Source organism: Lepidochelys olivacea (genome assembly GCF_965140295.1).
Source record: "Lepidochelys olivacea isolate rLepOli2 genome assembly, chromosome: 2".
NCBI lineage: Eukaryota > Metazoa > Chordata > Testudines > Cheloniidae > Lepidochelys > Lepidochelys olivacea.
In genome coordinates, this window is record NC_140412.1 from 75,224,454 (window position 1) to 75,247,134 (window position 22,681).

General features: G+C 38.4%; 1 protein-coding gene and 1 pseudogene across 5 annotated transcripts in view; one reads left to right on the top strand and one right to left on the bottom strand.

Annotated features, from left to right (window-relative positions):
* LOC311516741 (ethanolaminephosphotransferase 1-like) overlaps positions 1 to 15,605 on the top strand; it is an 80,070-nt pseudogene extending 64,465 nt beyond the window's left edge. The window contains exons 7-10 of the transcript in view: positions 2,115 to 2,163; positions 6,104 to 6,282; positions 11,582 to 11,764; positions 12,942 to 15,605. The product of the transcript in view is annotated as an ethanolaminephosphotransferase 1-like (transcript). The remainder of the gene's footprint in view (positions 1 to 2,114; positions 2,164 to 6,103; positions 6,283 to 11,581; positions 11,765 to 12,941) is intronic.
* Positions 15,606 to 18,669: 3,064 nt separating this feature from the next.
* The window catches only part of MAPRE2 (microtubule associated protein RP/EB family member 2), a 159,889-nt gene continuing 155,877 nt past the window's right edge, over positions 18,670 to 22,681 (bottom strand). For all 4 annotated transcript variants that reach the window (XM_084618779.1, XM_084618777.1, XM_084618780.1 and 1 more), the window contains one exon: positions 18,670 to 19,398. In XM_084618779.1, the coding sequence (XP_084474905.1) occupies positions 19,327 to 19,398 (72 nt within the window). In that variant the 3' untranslated portion in view covers positions 18,670 to 19,326. The remainder of the gene's footprint in view (positions 19,399 to 22,681) is intronic.

Below are 22,681 nucleotides of genomic sequence, written 5' to 3' on the forward strand. Positions count from 1 at the left end.
TAAAGATAAAAAATAGCTGGGAACTAATGGTCTTTAAATTCTATTTCTAGCGCTTGTCTCTATTTCTGTTCTTCTTGGTTGCTTTTCTTCTAACAAATCAAACTTCAGGATTGAAACAGGAAATTTAGATTTAACCTTAAGAGTCAGTGTTTTGTCTCATGTCTGCTCTAATGTGATGCAGATGGTAGGACTGCTGTACGTAACTCAAGATTTTATTGAACTAGCCCTCCTTGCTTAATAGAAAACATAGCTAGCTGCAAATGCACATTAAACAGACAATTCTGAGAGCAGTAAGCTTGAGAATATATATAAGTATATTGACAAAATACTTGGGATGTTTCTTCAAACTGCAAGTCCTCCAGCTGTTTGATAGAGAGGACGGATTTTTTTTGTAAGGGTAGGGGAGGAGAGGCAGATGAGGGCTAACCCCCAAAAAAACCCACCACCCCAAAAAAATTACAAGCTGAACTATTCTTTTCTTTTTTCTCCTTTTAGAAGATGGTTGAAGGTTGATGGTTCTACTTATTAAAGAACATATAGGCTATACTGACTAGTCTCCATGGAGCTAGAGGAGTATTCCTTAATACAACTTTATCCTGACTCCAATATCCCTGCTATTCTAGTTTTCCTTTGTTGGAGTTGCCAATCATCCCAAATTGTGCCAAAGACTTGGGTAGTTTTACAATGGGGACAAATGACTGACAGGTGAAAGCCAAAATCTCTTGAGGAGACAAGAAACCCTGCTGTGCTATGGTAACCCCAATGTATACTATCCTAAATTTGTTTTTGCACATCCTCTACAAATAGAGGACCCTGCATCCTGAATTTCCTTGTTTTTACAAAAATTGTTACAAAACGCTAATACTGTGAAACCAGTTGGGTACTTTTTTATAATTAAGATTTTTGGAAGTTTAAACTTACAAACTCAAAGTTTATATCACCAGAGGGTGCAATTCTACCTCGTAACAAACTATTAGTCTTGCACAATTTTAAAACACAGACATTCTGACAATTGTCCAGCCAGATAATAATGAAACGGAGGCAGAGGCCATCCTATGGGGACTTCAAGCAACAAATCAACCAGCTGGAAAACACCTGATAGGTAGTCAGAAAGGAAAATACTACATAGACCAACACAAAGGAAAAAACTTACGCCACAGAAGATCACAGGAGTACCGCATATGTCCACTGCCCATCATTCTGACCAGTATTGTCTCACTGTTTTCTTGTACACCCTGATCTGTCTGTTTCCATCTGTTGTCTCATATTTAGGTTGTAAACTTTTTGCACAGGGACAGTCCTTTTGTTCGCTGTTTGTACAGTGCCTAGCACAGTGGGGTACTGATCATGGCTAGGGCTCCTAGGCACTATGGTAATACAATAAACACAGAGCTGCTGGCCTAGTTTATACAAGGGAATCCCTATTCCTTTGCCAGTTAACTCAGTCTCAAAGAATAAAAGATTTTTTTTAAAGCTGCTGCTGTGTTTTTAAAGTGAATATCAAAATGACAGTCAGTCAAATAATGACAGTAGTGAAAATAAATCATTGTTAAAATGGAATATACAATTATATTATAAATAGAATCTTTGTATATTAAATTGCCAACCTACCATTTTCCTAAAAAGCACATTCATTTATAAATAATTTGACTTCTGTGTTTGTGGTTAATTATCGATTCCAGCTGCAAGTTCTTTGTTGAAGATCTGTCTATTATGTGACCATACAGCGCCTACCAAAATGGGGCCTTGATCGCAGTTGAAGCCACTAAGTGCTACTATAGAACAAATAATTACTGAACTGTGATGCAATCTTTTAGTAACACCATTACAACACACTCTGCTCAGAATGTCTCTTAAAAGCTTCTACTGCTCGTCTTACAAAATGCAGGAATCGAAATGGTTAACCATTTGCAGCAGCATCACTTAATAAAATATATATGGGCTAATAGTGATAATTATACAGCTGCAATCAGCCTTTGACCTCAGTTTACACACCCAGTAGAGAATTCTCTCATAACAAGGCAGAACAGTTCAGTTACCACGTCAGTAAAGATTTGATGCCATCAATGCAGCATGTCCATAAAACATCATATATGAATCTTGTTTCTTTCCAGGCTGCAGTATATTTCTTTCAGTTCTGCAGACGCTGTACAGCATTCATAAGTAAGTGCATTAACATAAGTGTCATACCATCCTACTTAAATCATTGCATTTTATGCTGTCCTCACAAGAGAAATAAATGTAACATATGAAAAAGCTATGTTTCTTTCAGTCGGCAACTGGTCCACAGATGTACTGTGGAAAACTTGACTACAGAAAAACAATCTGTAACATTGGTTTCTTTTTCATGTTTATAACTCTTTGTGTTTTCCTGTCACTTTCAGGCCTCCAGAGACTTAGGTTTGTAGTGTAGACCAAGCCTATGTCAGTATAACTATGTCACTCAGTCCTGAGTGATGTAGTTGCATCGACCTAACCCCGAGTGTAGACAGCGCTATCTCAATGCAAAGGCTCTTCCATCAACTTACCTACTGCCCCTTGCTGAGGTGGAGTACCTATGACAATGGGAGAAGCTCTAGGAAGCGTTTCCTGCCCCCCGCCCACAGTCTAACCCAGTTCCTCTTTATAACTCCGATTCTTCAACAGGCAAATTAAACAGATGTATGCTGTTGGTTAATAATACTGTGTTTTATTTGCAGTCAAATGTGCTCCATGATTTTCTCCAAATGTTATTGGCCACTGAAGGTAAATTATTGTTGTTGAGTACCTTACACTCAATACATCTTATCCTCTTTTAATCCCTCTTTAAAACTCAGCTCTGCCAGGAAGCATATAGGAACCTACCGTCAGATAATGGCTAGGCAGGTGGCAAGTTGTGATTATTTCTAATGGTTGGTGCATTATACCTATGAAATTGTATGCACAGCTAGCATATGCTCAAATAGCCTATTTTAATTATTCTGTCCTGCCCTCTGCCTTATATTGCTTGTTTATATTTCATCCATCTGTTACATCCCTGGAGCAAGGACAGTAATTTATTTACATGCATATATAATGCTAAGTACAACCTGGTTGAGGCCTCTAGGCATTAGTGCAATATAAATATTATAAAGTTTTAAATTTAGATAGAATATAAAATAATACCTAGCACTTACACAGCATTTTTGTGTTGTGGATCTCAAAGTGCTTTACAAAGACAGAGCCCAAGGAAGCCAAGAAGAGGAATGGACATATCCCAATCCCTTTGCCCACCAGGTTGCTGAGCTGCTGGAGTAGGTTACACCATCCAAAGAAATGGGGCAGTTTCTGCTCTTCAGCTGCATGCTAGGGTACTCCAAGAGAGATTGTGCCTCCTGCAGCATATTCCCACCAGAGATGTCTCCTGTGTCATCCCAAAAATGGGCCTGCAACCAACGCATAATGTGGGTTTACTGGCCCTGAAAAGTGCCAGAGACCTGATAGAATTAGTATTTCTTCTGATTAGTGAATATTCTTTATTTTCTTTCTTGTCATTCTCAGCACTTTGTTTTGCTTAGCATTTTCCCTCTTATGTAATCACTTGGCAGGGCTTCTCTCAGGCCTGCTGCTGTTTTATGTCACTACTCTGAACAGAAAAGTACAGTAGTTCTAAACATCCAGCAAGGTCTGATTTATTGGATTCTAGTGGTCATGCTCAGAAGCTTTGGTCATTAAAAATTCAGGTTTTCTGGTAAACTTGCCCTCTTTTCTCCCCACCCTGCTACTCTGAACATCAGCAGGTATTTTATCAGCATGGGTTATTTTTTGTTTTTAAAACAACAAAAAATTTTAGGAGACCTGATTCATTCTTTTGTATGTATTAGGGCTATCAAACCATTAAAATTAATTGCAATTAATTGAGTGGTGTTAAACAAGAATAGAATACTATTTATATAAATATTTTCGATGTTTTCCACATTTTCAATTGATTGATTTCAATTACAACACAGAATACAAAGTGTACAGTGCTCACATTATATTATTTTTATTACAAATATTTGCACTGTAAAAATGATAAACAAAAGAAATCGTATTTTTCAATTCACCTCATACGACTACTGTAATGCAATCTCTTTATTGTGAGAGCACAACTATAAATACATACATTTTAACTGGTATTCTATTGTTTAACAGTGTAATATATATGTGATTAATTTTTTTTTAGTTAATTGTGTGAGTTAATTGCGATTAATCGACAGCCCTAATATTTTATATATATCAGCGGTCTCCAACCTTTTTACACACAGGATCACTTTTTGAATTTAAGATCAAGCCAGGATCTATCCCGCTTCTTCCCCAAGGCCCTGCCCTGCTCACTCCATTCCCCCTTCCCCCTGTTGCTCACTCTCCCCTACCCTCACTCACTTTCACCGGGCTGGGATGGTGGTGGGGGGGGATGCAGGCTCTGGGCTGGGGCCAAGGGGTTCAGAGTGTGGGAGGAGGCTCCAGGCTGAGCCTGCAGTAGTGGGTTGGGGTGCAGGAGGTGCAAGCTCTGGGAGGGAGTTTGGGTGTAGGAGGGGTGGAGACCCTCTGCCCCCACCCTGCCCCAGGTCCTCAAGCGCCTCCCCCACAGCTCCCATTGGCTGCAGTTCGCAGCCAATAGGGGTTGGGGCAGCAGCAGTGTGCAGAGCCACTTGTCCTCCTCCTGCCCCACAGGGGCTGCAGAGACATGCCAGCCGTTTGCTGGGAGCAGCATGGAGCCAGGGCAGGCAGGCAACCTGCTGCTGCGCCGCCGGACTTTTAGCGGCCGGAGAACGCGATTGAGAGGCAGAGGCTCCAGGATCGACCAGTCGACCGCGCGGTTGGTGAGCACTGATTTTACACACACACACACACACACACACACCAAGTAGTTGTGCGTTTTGCAGTATATACTGTACCTAAAGTTGTTCTTTTAAATCAGGGGTGGCCAACCTGAGCCTGAGAAGGAGCCAGAATTTACCATTGTACATTGCCAAAGAGCCACAGTAATACGTCAGCAGCCCCCCATCAGCTCCCCTCCCCCCAGTGCCTCCCGCCCACCAGCAGCCCCGCCAATGAGCGCCTCCCCCTACCTCCCCGCTGTTTTGTGGCATGCAGGAGGCTCGGGGAAGGGGGTGGTGGGGGAGGAGCGAGGGTATGGCAGGCTCAGGGGAGGACGTGGGCAGGGCCCGTGGCAGAGCCAGGGGCTGAGCAGTGAGCACCCCCCGGCACACCGGAAAGTTGGCGCCTGTAGCTCCAGGCCGGGAGTCGGTGCCTGTACACGGAGCCGCATGTTAACCTCTGAAGAGCCGCATGTGGCTCTGGAGCCACAGGTTCGCCACCCCTGATTTAAATCATAAGTATAAATCAATGACCCAAATCATATAATCTTTAGTGATCCAAAATCCCACTGATATGCTTTATGGGAGTTTTGCGTTAGTAAGGAGATTGGTACAGGCGCAATCACTGTTTATCTTACATTTATCCTTTCCTCTGACAGACCATCAGTTCTTTACCGCCTTTAAAAGTACTATAAAAGATCAACAATCAAGAAAAAACAAACATTAATTTTGTTATATTTTACTACTTAAAATTGATTCCACATTACAATAGCATTTGGGTGATGCCGCAACAATCATTTAGCAGAAACATATCTAAAACTAAGCAAATAATAATGTGCCAGCATTAAGTATGATGTATAATGGATGAAAACATTTCAGCAGCCTCTAAATAAAAAAGTTTCATCATCTAAATAAATAGTTGCACAGCATGTGGATTTCTGTGAAATTGGAGAATTGCAAAAGACACAGCTACCACAAATCACTCGGCGTGAGGTTTGTGTTTTATTGCTAGACAGTGACGAATAGGGGAAGCTGAGCAAAGACTATCTAATATGAATAAAACAATCTAATTTTAGCCAAGTAAGAAGAATTGCATAGGTATCCTAGGATCTCTTAAAATGTTTAACTTTCTAAAACATTTGCACAGTGGTAATAATATTTGAGAGATGAACTGTTAAGCTTCATAGACCTTGTTCAAGCTAGAGTTTTGAAATTATTGGGGAGAGGTAGATTAGATAACGTATATCTCACTCCATAAAATCGATAGTTTTCTTTATTTGCAGAGCACACAAAGAAAACATTGAAGAAAGATTCTTTGTATGAAGGACTTCTACCTCTGGTATCTCCTGTGCTGCTGTTTGTGCTTCTTACTATCTGGGTGATTTTATCACCGTGTGATACATTAGCAAAACAAACCAGGCTATTTTTATGGATGGCTGGTGTTGTCTTCTCAAATGTTATTGTAAGTATTTTTGTGACTACGGTTTATATGTAGAGACACTATTCTAGGAGTAGAATTAAATTGTTCTTTTACTTGATGTGTCTAAAAGAAAGAAAAGAGCAACATTAGTTAAAAAAACTCACCAGAATCACTTTCACTTCTCTTGTGCCACTGGAATTAAGTGTCTAAATAGCGTGTCCACATTACACCCTCGTTTATAAAAATATACTACACCAATTGCCTGAAAAGTTAACGCTTTCAGCAGTGTTAGTACAGGTTTTTGGATATTTATTCCAGATTAGTGTAAAATTTTTAAGGTCTCTTTTCCAGGGCTTTATGAACATTGCTGTCTTTATTTCATGAAACACACCAGATATCCTCCAACATGTAGGTATAATTGGGTACTCCCCGATTAATCGGGTACTCCCCAGTTTAGACCACCACCACAAGTACTATAGTATAAGTAATATTTTGAGGGCATAAGTGATGCCTTGCGATGGTCCTCTGAATTTCTCTTACATTACTTGTTCATTGTGCCTTAGCACCCTCTTTCTTCATCTAATGTAGATGGAAAATAAATCTTTGTGAAGAAGCAATATGGAATACCATACAACAAAACTGAACATAATTCTTAATATTCAAGCTCTCACTGAAATCAAGGGTTAGGCCTTGATTCACGACAGCGCTTGATTTCAATGGGACTTAAGCACATGTTTTGCTAAATCAGGGCCTTGTGTTGAAAAATTTGCCTGCCCCAGGACAAACCCTGAATAACTGGGCTTCATGCATGGCACTAAGTTTTGGAAACATATCGAATCCATATGCCTCAACCTGCAAAAGATATTGTATAACTCCAAATATATAAGTTTACTTAAGTAAATAATGCAACTCAATATATAAGGATGAAAAGATTTTTTGAGAATTATAGGAAGTGAACAATTAACTTCATACAGAGAGCTGCAAATGCACTGAGATGTTGGACAACCATTATATCTGTAAAAAGAAAAGGAGGACTTGTGACTTATGCCCTCAAATTTGTTAGTCTCTAAGGTGCCACAAGTCCTCCTTTTCTTTTTGCGGATACAGACTAACACAGCTGCTACTCTGAAACCTGTCATTATATCTGTGTACACCTTTTCAGTATAATTGTTCCTCCACAGGTAAATATATTTTAGTTGTTTTACAGGAAGATGCACATTTTACCGCATATTTTGAACAACGCTTCTGGTATAATTTCCAGGACACAGTTTCACTATAAAAGTGAACATCAATCAGTACTATGCTCATTGTAATTAAGTATTTATTACTACAGTATACAAGAGTAGGTTAGTTTGGCATACAGTACCACCAAATTTAGCATGTACAGAAACGGAAGTTTCCTGCATTACAGGAGATGTGAAATCCTGTCAGTTCAGGATGGAAGCCATGAGCTCTCATTGGAGGCCTCTAAACATTTATTTTGTAAAACCAGGAATGGATATTCATGGATAGTGCTCATGTTCAAATATCCTTTTAAAAATATGCTTGGCAGTCACAACTGAATAAGCTCCATCTTGGAGACTGCACTCTGCCATGTGAGGGGTGCCTCATTTATCAAGGGTACAAGCGCAATTGTATGAATTTGTCATTCCATTTACATTTCTAAGAGAGCTGTGTATGTTCTTAAGTGAGAAATACGGATTTCCTGCCAGTGAGGGAAATCTGACGGGCAGTAGGCAAATATTAAATAAGCATCTCAACCAATGAAGAACAATAGTGTCAAGATACTTTTAAGGTGAAAACAACAAGGTGACCCAAAAGTTCCTTGTTATGCTGCAATTTGTTGCAGCTAATGAGTATAGTATGTATTTCAAGATCCTGTCTTACTGAGATAATTACTGCTGAATTAGAGGGTCACAGCAATTAAAATGTGTAAATAAATAGTAATTGAACCACTAACATTTCAAAACCAAAAGAAGCCATCTTTTTTCCTCCTCTCCGTTGGTACCTTTTATATATATTCCCTTCAGAGACTAAGTAATAGTTGTCATAGCAATAGAGGTTCACCCTGAGATTATGATACACTGGATTTTCATTATCTGCCCTAAAGACCACAAATTGCTGCCCACTGTTCTCTACCTGCCAGTATCTTGCATGTCTCATTCCTTTCACAACATATTTATTTGTCCACTAGACACTTTTGACTTCAAGCCTGCTTTCAACTTGACCTCAAAACCATGCAATGTCAGACTAGGTAGGTAAAGCAAGGGCCTCCTGGGGGGAAAAACAAGAAGACCACTCCATTCATCCCACTTCTCTTCTGGTTTGAAGCACAAAACTTACGTCCTTCTATTCCACTCAGGGATCTCAAAATTCCACTGAGGGATCTCAAAGGCATCCTGGGAAATGTTCAGGCAACATTGTTGGCTGGTCTGAGCACACGGTCACAAAAGGCAAATGTCATACTTCTGTCTGAACTATAGGCACACTTAGAAACTCCCCTAAGACAGGTAGAGATTTCCATTCAGAACAATAGAACACTTCGTATTGAGGATTTAGGATGGTGGATGGGAGAGGCTGAGCCCTTTTGGACCTCCTCATGGAGCTGGGTGGGGAGACTGCAACTGCTTGGGGGATTTCAGATTCACTGCTAACAAACAGATGGGGCGGAGGTGAGCATAACTGTGGAGACAGTTAACAGGGAGTTCAAAGTGGGAGAAGACTGAGGACCTAGACTGAAATATAAGACAACTGGAAAACGTACATGTTTAAGATCATCATAGCCAAAACAGAATTCTTAACCATTTCCCCGTCCCCACAATGGACACCATCCATCCATCATCACCACTCAGGCCCATAACCAGGGCGTCATCTTCAGCTCTGCTCTTTCTCTAGAGCCTCTGATCCAGGCTATGTCTAAATCTGGCCAGTTTTTTCTGAACTCAATAATAAATACTAAAACAATGGTAACAATACTCATAGAATAGAAAAAGAGAGGCTACTGAATAACCTTATAAAGACAAATATATATGTCGTGTGGCCAACTGAGGTCTAGGTAGGGAATACAAGTCAAATAAAAATACTTGTAGCATTGGAAAGGTGTAAACATTAAGGAAAGAGGAATTAGCTGGGTTGACACATGGGAATGAGGTTAACAGGATGGAATTAAGAACGAAAATTTTAACCTATCAAAAAATATTCCTAACACAATTAGCTTGTGGAATGGGAATAGTGGAACCGACCTTTCTAAAGCTAGTTTAAATGGAACCAAAGCACTGAGAATAGATTGTAGGAAAAGATTCTGAGGGAAATGGGTTAGATCAGCAGAAGAGTCTTAATATCCCACTTCCATTTTTATCTGACAAACTCAGTTCTAACCTTTTTTCTACTGTCATCTGTAGTGACTAGAGTAGTTCAGGTTTAAAATAGTATATTATTTATTGGCCAATATATCTCAGAACTAGTAAATGACTGCAATTACAATTCTTTATGCACAATATATTTTGTTGATGCCTTATGTTAATGGAAGTAATTTATTGTGATGGAAACTAGGAATAATGTGAGTAAACATTACAAACACACTGAGAATTTAACAAATCAGTTTTAATGGAAAATCATATTTAACATAATTAACAATACATATTCCACCTTCTGGATATATGCAGTTGCTCAGCAAAAAAGACACTATGTATGTAATAAGAAGATTACGGAAACTTACTCTTGTTGATATACTGCAAAGTACAACACAGCTCCCTAAGTGAATTCTAAAATGGATTGTATTTTAAAAGGGACACTGTCAACTTCAATAATACATTGTAAGCCAGTGTGTTTACCTGCACTATTAATAATTACACCTTAAATTACTGAATGTGAAATAAATTTACATACTTTATTTTTTCCATTTTTTAAGCTTCCACGATGAAACAGTGAAGTCAGTGTCACCTTTACTTTCAGAGTCGTAATACTGTAGTGTTTGGATTTCAAACACTACAGGGGAATGAACTTTTCATTTGATTTTTTTTGTGTGGAAGTTTTTCTATTGATTTTAGGATTTATAAAAATGCAAATTTTTACTACATTTCAATTTTGAGCCAAGCTTAAGTTGACAAGGGGTAAAATTTTCAAAAGTGCACAAGTGATTTAGGAGCTTATTTCATTTTCAAAAAATGTTTTTGGCTCTTAAGCTCCATTGACTTTCAATGATACTTAAGCCATGTCTACACTACAGCATAATTATGGCACTGCATCTGTGCTGCTGTCGTGCCATGGTGTAAGATGCTTCCCAGACTGATGGAGGGTTTTTTCCCATCCTTGTTGGTAATCCACCTCTCTAAGAACTGGTAGGTAGGTTGACTGAAAAATTCTTCAGTTGATTTAGCTGTGCCTACCAGTGGGGTTAGGTTGACCTAACTACATTCCCCAGGGCACAAATTTTTTCACAGCCCTAAGTGATGTAGCTAAGTTAAATCTAATTTTCAAACCTAGACCAGGCCTGGAGCCAAATTCTTAAAAGTATATAGGCACCTAAAGATGTACAGAGGTGCCTCATGGGATTTTCAAAAAGCACTTACACTCCTAACTCCATTGATTTAATGGGAGTTATGCAACCAGTGGCTTTACAAAATTCCATTAAATCCCATTTGAACCAATTGAATTAGGTGCTTTTGAAAATCCTACTAGGAGTCTGTCTGGATCTTTAGGTGCCTAAATACCTTTAAAAGCTGACCCATAGAAACCTAAGTCACCTTTGAAAATGGGACTTAGGTGCTTTTGAAAATTTTGTCTATGGTTTGGTATTTAGTCATTTCAAGCTGAAAGAAACTTTGGTTAAGGATATGAAAATTCATGTAGTGAAAATACATAGGAGACCAATAGTATTACAGTATTCAGGATCTCACTAAAACACTAATACTTGTGATTTATACAGCACTTTATATGTTCAGTCCATCACTTTGACAATGATCCTTCTACCTCAATCCATTGCTCCAATGTTTAAGTTTGATTTAGTATTACATTTTTGAGTGTGTGAAAACAAGTGTCAAACAAGCTGCCCTTTATGCAAAGTTGTTTTTAAATTCAAAGAGTAACATGTCAAAACACTGTCTCCATAAAAGATATGTACTGTATGTTTTAAATTACATGTAATAAAGTGCTGTAAAAATCACAGCCAATAAAGGAGCAAAGACAATCATTTATGATAAATCCCCATCTTGGAACTACCCATGTTTCCTAAGCCACACGCTTTTTCAACTGAAAATACTCTAAGCAGACAAATTAATACGCTTCCTTTAAATAAATTGCTCCAATACATCTTACCTGACTGATTACATTATTCTAACAGTGCAGACTGATAATTTGCCAGGTAAGTGACACCAGATCTGAAGCTTTCCACTGGCTCCTGTTTCCATGAGCTCTCGTGGTCTACGCAGTGGTAACAGGGCTCCTGGGCAAGAATGAGGAAATGGCACTTACCATATTCACTATGTTAGCCACAGCTGCTTACGTACGCTATGGAGTTTGTGTGGTAAATACATGTTTTTTATAATTTTATTAATAATTGCAGGTATAGAAAAAGTTACAGCTGAGGCAGTAGGGAGAAGATACATGTGTCAGATTTGGTGTGATTACTAACAACATACAAGTGTGGCAGTATGCTATACTTTGAATTTTTTTTAAATTCATTCTTTGCTGTGTATTTATCTTTAGTCCAAAGGAAAACAAACTTGTTCATTATGGGCACTGCATCTCTTGCCCCCAAGTACAGAATCTTTAGTGGCTCAAAATATTGCAGGGATAGAGATTACTATCAGCTAAGCCTATCATAGTCATAATCTTTGTTGATTGGTTTTATGTAACAGTTTATGAGTGTCCTGCACTTCCCCCAGCCTCTTCGCTAGGAGATTAATCCAATGAAGTTAAAACAGAGTAAAATACAAAACATATTTAAAAAATGGTCATTTTGTTTTGAATGTGCAAAGCAGCATTTCAAACATTTAATTTATGTTGCCTCCTCCACCAGCTCCCATGTTAGAGGTACCATGGTGTCATTGTGTGTGTGTTCTAGGAATATCTTCCGAAAGCTTTCAGATTAGCTGGATACCGTTTGAATTTATTTTTGGCATTTATCACCATCTGCGTTACTGATCAAATTCATTCTTCTGCAGTCAATAGCATTTTGTCCTACCAATTTTGTAGAATAATCCTTAAAACATGCCCTAATTTGACTTTGCTTTAAGAGCAAATGTCCCAAATAGCAAAAATTTCATTTAGAAAATATACAGTTGACATCCTTTTATTGAAGACCTGGTGCTGCACTGTATGGGAAAGCTTTGCCTCCTGCCTTGAAAAAAATGTTCCCTTGTCAGTGTGTGGATGCAAGTGCCGTAATAGATTTTAAGACATTTGTCAATCCAGGCCAAAATAGCACAGATTAGATCTGAATTATTTGGACCAGATTCAATGCTGGCATAAGAGGGCCTAATTCTATTCACTTCTTTTGCCACCTGTGAATCTAGTCCCCAATGGCTTCATCTCTCATCAATACACTACATGAGGAATTTAAAATCAAAACTCACTAGCTTTAATGCTTAGAATTCCAAACCTAAAACTCCCAGTGAGTGGGAATACAGAGACTTGGAATTCTTGTGCAGGTACAATAATGTTCTCATCAAAACACGCAACCCTCTTTAATTTATCTTTAGGGGAGGCAGCTGAGTAAGCATTTCAACATTTACATCTTTTTGTTGAAGAAACACATTCAAGAATGAACATCTTTGCTGTGACCAGAGCATAAACCTTACCATGGAGCTTCTCATTTGTGTTTCTATGATGAAAATAGTGGAGCTTTGTTGATTAAAATAACCAAAGAGTATAATGGGCTCGATATGCAAACGGCTGAGACAATGAGCTACTCAGCAAGCTTCAGAGAAAGCTAGTCCAGTGATCAAAGTATTGCTAGTCATTCTGCTGCCTATGTTGCCTATCCTATCTTCTTCCTCTTTGCCCAGAATATCAAGTTTGAACTTCTTGTCCCTACCTTCGAAACCCTGCACAAATCAGTCCTAGGCGATACTACATCATTGAGCTTTTTTAATTGTGCCCTCTCTCTATCCTGTCCATTCACCAATGAAGCCAGTTTTGATGTCCCCTACACTTCCTTCCCTGGCTCATATGTTTGTGCCTGCTTAAGTGATGCTGTATTTGTGTGGAACTTCCAATATGCCAGCCACATTCCATTTCCTAAAGTCTCACTTCTCCGACACTCCCCCCAAATACTAACCCATGTCAAATGCTTTATTTACCTCAAGTTAATCAGTGAAGAGCATCAGATGAGGAAACTTCAAGCAAAACAAGATCCTTTAAATCCCATACTCTCTTTGGTTCTCAGTGATCCTTGTCTGATCTATATTATTCAGATTGCAAGCTCTGCAGGGATTGCCCTTACATGTGTGTCTTATACAGCACAAAGCACATTGTTGGTGCTGACATAAGAAACAACAATATACCCCACTCCAATCTGGTTGTTTATGAAAAGAAAACTTGTACACTAGAAGGCTTTGAAGATTCTCTGAGGGCTTGTCTACACATGCTGCAGTGCATCTGGTGAAGATGCTCTATGCCGACGGGAGAGAAGCTCTCCCACCAATATAGTGCTGTCCATATCAGGGATATATGTCAGTGTAACTTATGTTGCTTGGGGGGTGGTTTATTCACACCCCTGAGCACCGTAAGTAATGCCGACATAAGCTGTGGTGTAGACATAGCCTAATCTTGTTGTGAAGGTAGGGCCTGAATGCTAGAGTAACTGGGCAAACAAATTTGAAAAACCAAACAGACACAAAGTGAGTGGCCTGCTAGATCCTTTGTGCACAGTATTTTTTTCAGCCTCATCTAGGTATGCAATACATACTAATCAGTTCTTTGCCTGCATTCTTTACTATCTAGGCCAATAAATCTTCTGGTGCATATAGCAGGGTTGCAAATTCCTGTTGCTATTTAAAGTACATTACTCAGGTTACACAGGAAATAAGAATTTGGGGGTGGAGTGGGAGGAGGGCTACAGCGATATTTAAAAATACAAGTGTTCGTCCTTCACTGAAAAATGCTTACTTTATTTCAGTTTGCGTCCTTTGTGATTGGGCTCTCTTCCTCTCACATGCTGTCCTAGCCAAAGAGGCTTTCTGACTCGTCCAAGGTATTCAGGTGTGCGTCAATTGTGCTTGCATCACATCAATTCAAGCCAATGGTTAAGTCAGCTACTTAGGGAAAGTTCTACTATCCCTCCTTGAATGACGAGTCCCCTTCCATCTATGGAGGTGAAGGTGAGGGTTGGGTTGCCCCAGCCTTTTTGGGGTCTCCAGAGCAGGATTCCAGTGCTGCATGAAGGAATACTTGCTGCACCTATCAGGTCTAAAGGATTGTGTATTTAATGAGATGCTAGAGGGGAAGCCCCGAGTGCATGTAGCTAAGAAACTGAAGTTTCAGACAAAGATTCTGAAGTCTCATTCTTTGATGGAATTAAATATTAATTCAAATACTTTATATATTGGAACAGAATTTTCTCACCTACTTTGACACCTGTAGATTTTCGAAGTTTTTTTTTTTTAAATCCATTCATCAAAAAATATCGGGAAAATATTTGGGTGAATACAAGCAAATCATAATTTTTTAAGTACAGTGTATGAAAAGTATGTGTAATAGAAATATACACCTCAGTAGTTATATCAGGATCATTATCTTTGTATTGTTGCTCCCCGCACAATTTATTTGTAAACCGTTGGAAGTGTACATGTACATAAAAGTGTCTTAATTTGGTGCATCCTGTCCATGTCTCTACTATATTGATTTTTTAAAATGCATAGCACAGAGTTTTAATGTAAATGAATTCCTTGTACTATTTAATGTGGAAGCTATATCACATATGCAATTTTTATCCATTTTTTTAAAATTAACTGTCAAGCTACATTAGAGCAAACTGAAGTATAGATGCAGATTATGTACTGTACAGTGTATGTTACACTGTTAGAGAATGTCTTGGAAAATAAGTTAACTTTGATTCAACAAAATGGAATAGAGTGGTTTGTTCACAGCAGGGCAGTATGAGCACGACTGACTTTTCACAAGGTCTGCTAAGGACTATGGAGAAGATAAACTGGAAACTGTGCCTCCTTTTACTTGGTACATCTGTGCAACAGATGGTTAGTTTCACCATCATTTTCAAATGAAAGTTATTTAATAAGTGAAATTTATACTCTTTATGATGGGGCATGTTAGACATTGGAACATAGATTTGCTTACCTATTCTGATGAAGGGCATCTATCGTAATAATCTTCTCACTGCGACAAAGAACTTAAATCTGGTTGGTCTGAATGAGATTTCTGCCTACCCCCCCCCCCGCCCATGGCCTTCTGTTCTCCTTCCCCACCAAAATTTAGTAATTTAAGAACTGTTATAGTACATGCTAAAGAAGCTGAATTGACCTCATGCTGAATGGATGGACAAAGCAGCCTTCTCTGAAGCTGTCATGAAACATTAAAGCAAACCTCTAGGTGGAGATCAAGAGCAATTTAGATTAGATCCTTCCTTCCTCTAGGAAGGGAAGCATTCCCTGCCCCCCAGTAGTGTTCCCTAAGGCTTAGCAGCAAATACCTAACACACTTTCCCACACTACACTGAGTCAGATCCATGGAGTTGGCTTTAATGCATTCTTTCAGCTATTTTGTCACACAGAGCAAGTATTTCTGATCCCAATTTAAATCTTTTAGAGATTGCACTTAAGATGGCATCCCTACCGTTAGACCTCTGTGGCAAAGGTCCATTTGGAATTTCCCTGTAGATCTTCACTATAATATTCCCTCTTCACCTCTTAGTTTACTTTTGCTGTACCTACATCCAAACTAAACTACAGCTGCAAGAGATTTAGTACTCTGAAACTGGAAAAAGTTTGCCAAAAGAATAATCTGCATCTTATTTTATTTTTTTTATATTTTCATTCATCTCATCCTGAGATTTGTGGAAGGGTGATACAGTTGTTGGGCTCCTGAAAAGAGATGTCTACATACATTATGAACCACATTTCCTTTTAAAGCATTTGGCTTTTTTTCCCTTGCTCGCATTTGCAATTAATAATGAAACAGTTTAATATATAAATAGAAAACTACCACTTTAAACTGTTTTGAATAGTCTCTAGAGCTACACAGATTTTAACATATACTTTTTTTTTATTAAATATGTAAAAAGATAAACGCAAGTCAAGTTATTCACATATTCAGAGACCAAAAAAAAAAAAAAATCTACTCTACCATGCGACAATTTGTGGGTAATGTAAAATGAGTGATACATCTGAATAAGACTTTTTGCATCTATGATGTCATTACTTATCTATTTATAATTAACAATACATATGTTTACATTCCTTTCAGTTTACATTTAATATATAACCAAAGCTTTATGGTGTGCTATTTAGTAAAAGTAATTACAAATGCATATTAAAACCATAATGGAATAATGGTGTTACTCACCCGGGCAGGAGGACAACTCTATCCCCTTCCAGAGTATCACTCCTCACCACATTTGAGGCTCTCAGGCTTGGGAAGGTAACTACCATTCCTGTGCCCTACATCAATCACTTCCTGCCTGATACAAAGCAGTGAAAGGGTTATACTCCTCAGACCAATTACAAGGCAGAGTAGGAAGAAAGGGAGGAAAGGACAGGTTGGCTTTTTTTATACTTATAGCTGAAAAGGGTAGGGTAGAGTAGCCTTGTCGAGAACCACCTCACAAGCAGAAAAATCTAACCATTTTGCAGCCTTGGAAAAACACTTTTTAAGGAAGACCTCGTCAATGTCTGCTTGCCCATAAATGGGAACATGATGGAATTGTATCAGTGATCCCAATCTGGTGCTGATGCCAGTAGCAGGGTAGGGTCTGATCCTGAATTTCTTGTGCCACCAGAACTTCCCCAGATGCTAATGGAAATTTCTGAGACAAAATTAAGAACTGTGCCCTAAATCCTGACATTATATCCTTATAAAAAACTCCTCACTTTTTAATTTGCTTTACATATAGGATTTTAATTGAAACCACGCAAATCAATTAAACTAAAAATAGCAATGAAAGTACTACATTGCAGGGTACAGCACTTTCACTACCTATTATTGGGTAGGAAGTGAGGTCAATGCTGGGGTCAGGGCCAGAAAACTCTTTCAACCCACAGGGACTGGATACTATGCTGCTGAGCCGAGGGAGCAATTGAGGAAATGGAAACACCTGTTCTAATGTTTAAAGGTATTTTATGTACTGGCTGTGGTATGAAACTCAGTAGGAGTGATTGCTCACATTTAACTAAATTAGATTAACGTTGCTGCAAAAGATTTGAGAACTGAAGATTTTTTTTGAATTAAAAAAACCTTCTGCTTCAGTATAAATTTAGTACTGGAGCTTAATCAGTAAAGCAACTCCATAAAGATTTTAAAAAAGATACAGCATTCAGAAGGTTTTATTGAGCTTTTCAATGATAGTAGCCTGGGATGCGACTTCTCCTTGTGCCTGCCAAATCAAATAACCGAAGTAATAAATCTAGAATTAAGAAATCAAGCGATGGAAGCCAGGAACACCAAGTGTAAAAGAAAGGCAATACTGATTCAGAAATAGACCAAAAATGTGCTATTTTAAGATTTTTTTAAAAATAAGGAATGCTTTTAAATGTATTTTATGCTATATTTCTGCCTACAAAATGCCATAATTTAGAACAGGATAACAAGTACCCTAATTAAGAGGAAACACCCTTGGCACAGAAGTCTCTAAATTCTGTTTCTGCACTGGGCCAACCTATCCAGCAGTGAGGTCAGTCAGCCTGCAGAACTGTTTTTGTCCCTTGCAGGTGATCCCCTGCTAATGTGTTCTTTACCTCTAACAGGACTTCTGGCTGGTTCACTAAGCATGCAGAGAGTGGCCTAAGCACCAATGGGGAAAATATGCCTTCAATCAGTAGTCAAATCATTTCATGTTTAAAAGGAGAATCTCTTAAGAGTTTCAGGACTGGTTCTGCAGCTGGTTTGCGGCACATCAACCTTGGATATGCCTAGCCCCAGTAAGGAAGTCTTCATCTTCCATATGTGTGTGGCCAAGGGGAGAGGCAGCAAGAGTAGGAACGAGGAATGGCTGACCCACTTGATCCTCATTTGTAGGGGTGGCAGGCAGAATATAAGGTCAGAGATGGCATTCTGCAGATGCAGCTGCAGGAGAGAGGAGACTGTTGTCTCCCGAATCAGCACTGAGCTGGAGGCAGTGACAGAATTTCTAATAAATACAGGTCCTTCAAAAGAAAGAAGCAGGGAAACGTCCTGTTGAAAAGTCAGGAAGTTGAGAGGACTTTCAAACAGCTAAGTAGACACGTATCTTCCAGAAATAAAAACATATCGTGCAGCTTTCTAACATGCTTTGGTGTAAAACACTCAGGGGAGTTTAAATCTTTATTAGGGAAACTGTTGCTTTGCCGTCTCTTTTGTGAATACAGGATAGGAACGATATGAGTCACATAAGCCTTTTCCCTCCACAACACATACCTCATCATTATAGCTTGAGTATCACTTCTAAAGTATCCCTTTGTTCCAACTGTTTGACCAAATTTATGCCCCGAGGCAGATGTACTTGAAAATACCAAAGCACCACCAAGTGACAAACACATCTAGTGGTACAGTACTTCTTGCCACAAGAGATGCCAATATAAACATTTTAGAACAAATTACAAATGTATCATACTTAAGACAAAAAGAAAAAATAAATATATATATTTTTTAAAAAGTGGAACAAATCTCAAGCAGCCAAGTGGTGAAGTTGCAGTGATGTACAGTAGGTGATGTAGCCCTACAACCTCTCAGGTAGACACACTGAAAGAAGACTTCTGCAAATGCATCTTGGCAAAATATGGGTACAGAATGCAGTGGTTTGCTTGCACTCACTACGGTACATAAATGTTAATGGCAGACTGGGAGTGACTGGTTTTGAGTTTGAGGCCACACATATTCCTTTCTCCAGAAGAAAGTTCCCATACAGAATGAAAACTGTCAAAGATGTTGGACAGGTCAGTATTCTTCCTGCTGCTGGGGCTGTTCATGAACCTGCTCCTCGCCTTCATGCTCATCTGTGTGGCTCTCCTGCATGTTTAAAAATAAAAAGAATAAAAGACTTCAACAGAACACACTCCTGATTTGATATATTACCATAGCACTAAACCTAGTCTATGTTTTGGCTCCTAATTTTCATTCAAGTATGAGGACAACAGGTAGCCATAATTTCAAGGCTACCAAGGCAAGACATCTGTGTTGGACACTCCCACATCCCCTTTATTCTCAATATCCAAACTATTTTGCAAGTATGTCTGTTTAATACAACAGGATGAACCTTTGGGACTAAGGGGTTAATATTTGAAGAATTTCATTTCCAGTACAAAAGAGACTAGTTCAGTGGAATAAATGTTGCATACTAGTTAGCAGGACTCGTAACAGGTTTATGGAAAAATAAGTTTCATAGCACTTTGGTATAGCTTTTCTTTTGTTACTTAAAGACTGAAAACTGGGATAAGACCCTGTTTAATATGGTCTGCTGCAGTGGCCTGTAGTACGTGATTGTGGTAAACAAGTTAAAACTGCACAATCGGTCGTAGGTTACAATTCAGACAAATCCACTTTAATATATTTCTGCAAGGTAGAAAACTGTTTTGTGTTTCTCAAGTATCATTTGACTTGTAGCTAGTAGGCAGCATGGGTTGCAGCTAATAGCTGGGGAAAGCACAGATTTACCATGGAATTACATTCTAATTAGGGCTGTCAAAACGATTAAAAATAATTGGAGTTAATCACAAGATTAAAAAAATAGTTGTGATTAATTGCAGTTTTAATCACACTGTTAAACAGAATACCAATTTAAATTTATTATAAATATTTTTGGATTTTTTTCTACATTTTAAAACATATTGATTTCAATTACAACACAGAATACAAAGTGTACAGTGCTCACTTTATATTGTTTTTATTACAAATGTTTGCACCGTAAAAAAGAAAAGAAACCATGTTTTTCAATTCATCTCATAAAAGTACTGTAGTGCAATCTCTTTATCATGAAAATGAAACTTACAAATGTAGAAATTATTATTATTTTTTTTTACATACGTGCACTCAAAAACAAAACAATGTAAAACTTTAGCACCTACAAGACAAAGCATGAAGGAGCACATGAATATTTAGCATATCTGGCACATGAATACCTTACAATGCCGACTACAACAGTGCTATGCGAACACTTGTTTTCACTTTCAGGTGACATCGTAAATAAGAAGCGGGCAGCATTATCATCCATAAATGTAAACAAACTTGTTTGTCTTAGCGATTGGCTGAACAAGAAGTAGGACTGAGTGGACTTGTATGAGGTGAATTGAAAAATACAATTGATTTTGTTTATCTTTTTTTACACTCAAAATATTTGTAATAAAAATAATAAAAAGTGATCACTGTACACTTTGTATTCTGTGTTGTAACTAAAAATCAATATATTTGAAAATGAAGAAAAACATCCAAGATTGGTTTTCTATTATGGTTTAACAGTGCTATTAAAATTGTGATTGCGTCTTTTTAAAATCTAGTTAATTTGTTTTGTGTTAATTGCATGCATTAACTATGATTAATTGAGAGCACTAATTATAACGGATTAACCCATTTACTAGTTAATATATGGATTTTATTTTAACCAGTTTGTGCTTGATGGGAGCTAGGATTATTCCCCCCACAATGCTGTTGGTTTTCACAGCATTACGTGACATATTGTTCCTCTGAATGGACATTAAAGAATAGGTAGTTTATCTGCAAGCTAGAGTTTGATAAGGGATGTGGCTAAATGAGAGCTCCTGATACATACTCCCTGATTTGTCATTCACCTACCCTGGTCAAGTCTCTTAAAATTCAACGATGGCTCCTAAGAGTCTGAGCAGTGTTGCCAACTCATGATTTTACTGCAAATACCCCAGTATTTGCTGGTTTTAATAAAGCCTCAGTTATGCCATTACACGAGTATCTAGGCATAGACTGAAGGGGGGGGGGGGAAGAACGTGTAGCCTTCATGGCTAGAAGCTCGAAAGGCTCGAAAGTCAGAAGGCGCGTTTAAAAAGAACCCAACATTTAAAACACTCATGATTTTCTGGGTCTGACTCTTCACTTTTGAACATTTAGGGTTGGCAGTAATAATATCCAAACTGAGGAGAGACAGGAAGCACCATACCCACAGGTGCAGTACTCTCTGGGCACTGGGAGCAGCACTGGCCAGAACAATGTTTTACCTTCGGAAGAGATGAAGTCAGAACTTCCCCCCGTGCAGCTCTGAGGATTCTTTGGGGGCAGGGCCACAATGCAGTCTTGACAAGCCCCCCTCTGGGGCTGGCTAACAAAGATGGCAGCTCTAGTTTTTCTTCCTCCTTTCCCCTACAATATAGTATTGCTGTCTCCTGCAGAGGTGCACTAGGGAGCAGATTTTCCTGCCCTTCCCCAGCCCTGCAAAGCTAAGTGCTAAGCATGATCACAGAAGCATGATCTGCTAAATTACATTATAAAATGCACAAGGTCCAGAATGCTTTACAAATGAGTGAAATACAGTCTCGTGTTCAAAAGTTGGATGCACTTTAGGAAACAGATATTTTTACTTTCCTTAGTTGTTTTATTCACGATTCTGATAACCTAAATCAAAGTTTAAAAGGATACCTAAACTTTTTTGGGAGTTTTATTTAATCCACAAAATATACCTTAAGAATAATTAAATATGTATTTAATTTACGTTTTATTTAAAACATATTTATTTCTTTGAACAACTCTGGGTTCAGCATTCATTGACCTCACTGGCTACTGTTAGTGACATTATGTCTGGCCTTTGTTGTCTGAGGACCACCATTAAATCCCATTATTTAAAAAAACGGATTAGTTATGTACAACATTCTCTAGAGATGCTTCATAGAATGCACCTTACTACAAAGCAAATAAACACTGATTCTTTTAGATCGGAGATTTATTATTTCAAGATACTAATTTTAGTAAAATATTGTGCAGTTTAGTGATACTGGAACTCAAAAACCAAATCTTAAAGCGCACTTTCCATGTTCCCATTGACTCTGGCACCATTAAAAGCTATGCTTTGTTTCAGCAGATTTCATCATTCTGGAGAATGATTTTACTGAAAAGACCCTACATAGTTCATCCCTGCCCTACATTAGTGATAGCTAGCTGACTACGACTGAGAGGCGGGGGGACAACTTTGCTTAGCCGCCATTCAAGTTGTACCATCAACAATCCAATACTTCTGCAGGACCTGCTATTGCCAGACAATTTTTATTAGACATGATTGGTGTAAATAACTCTCCAAAACGGATATTGCTACTTTTCAAATGTAGAGGCTGGT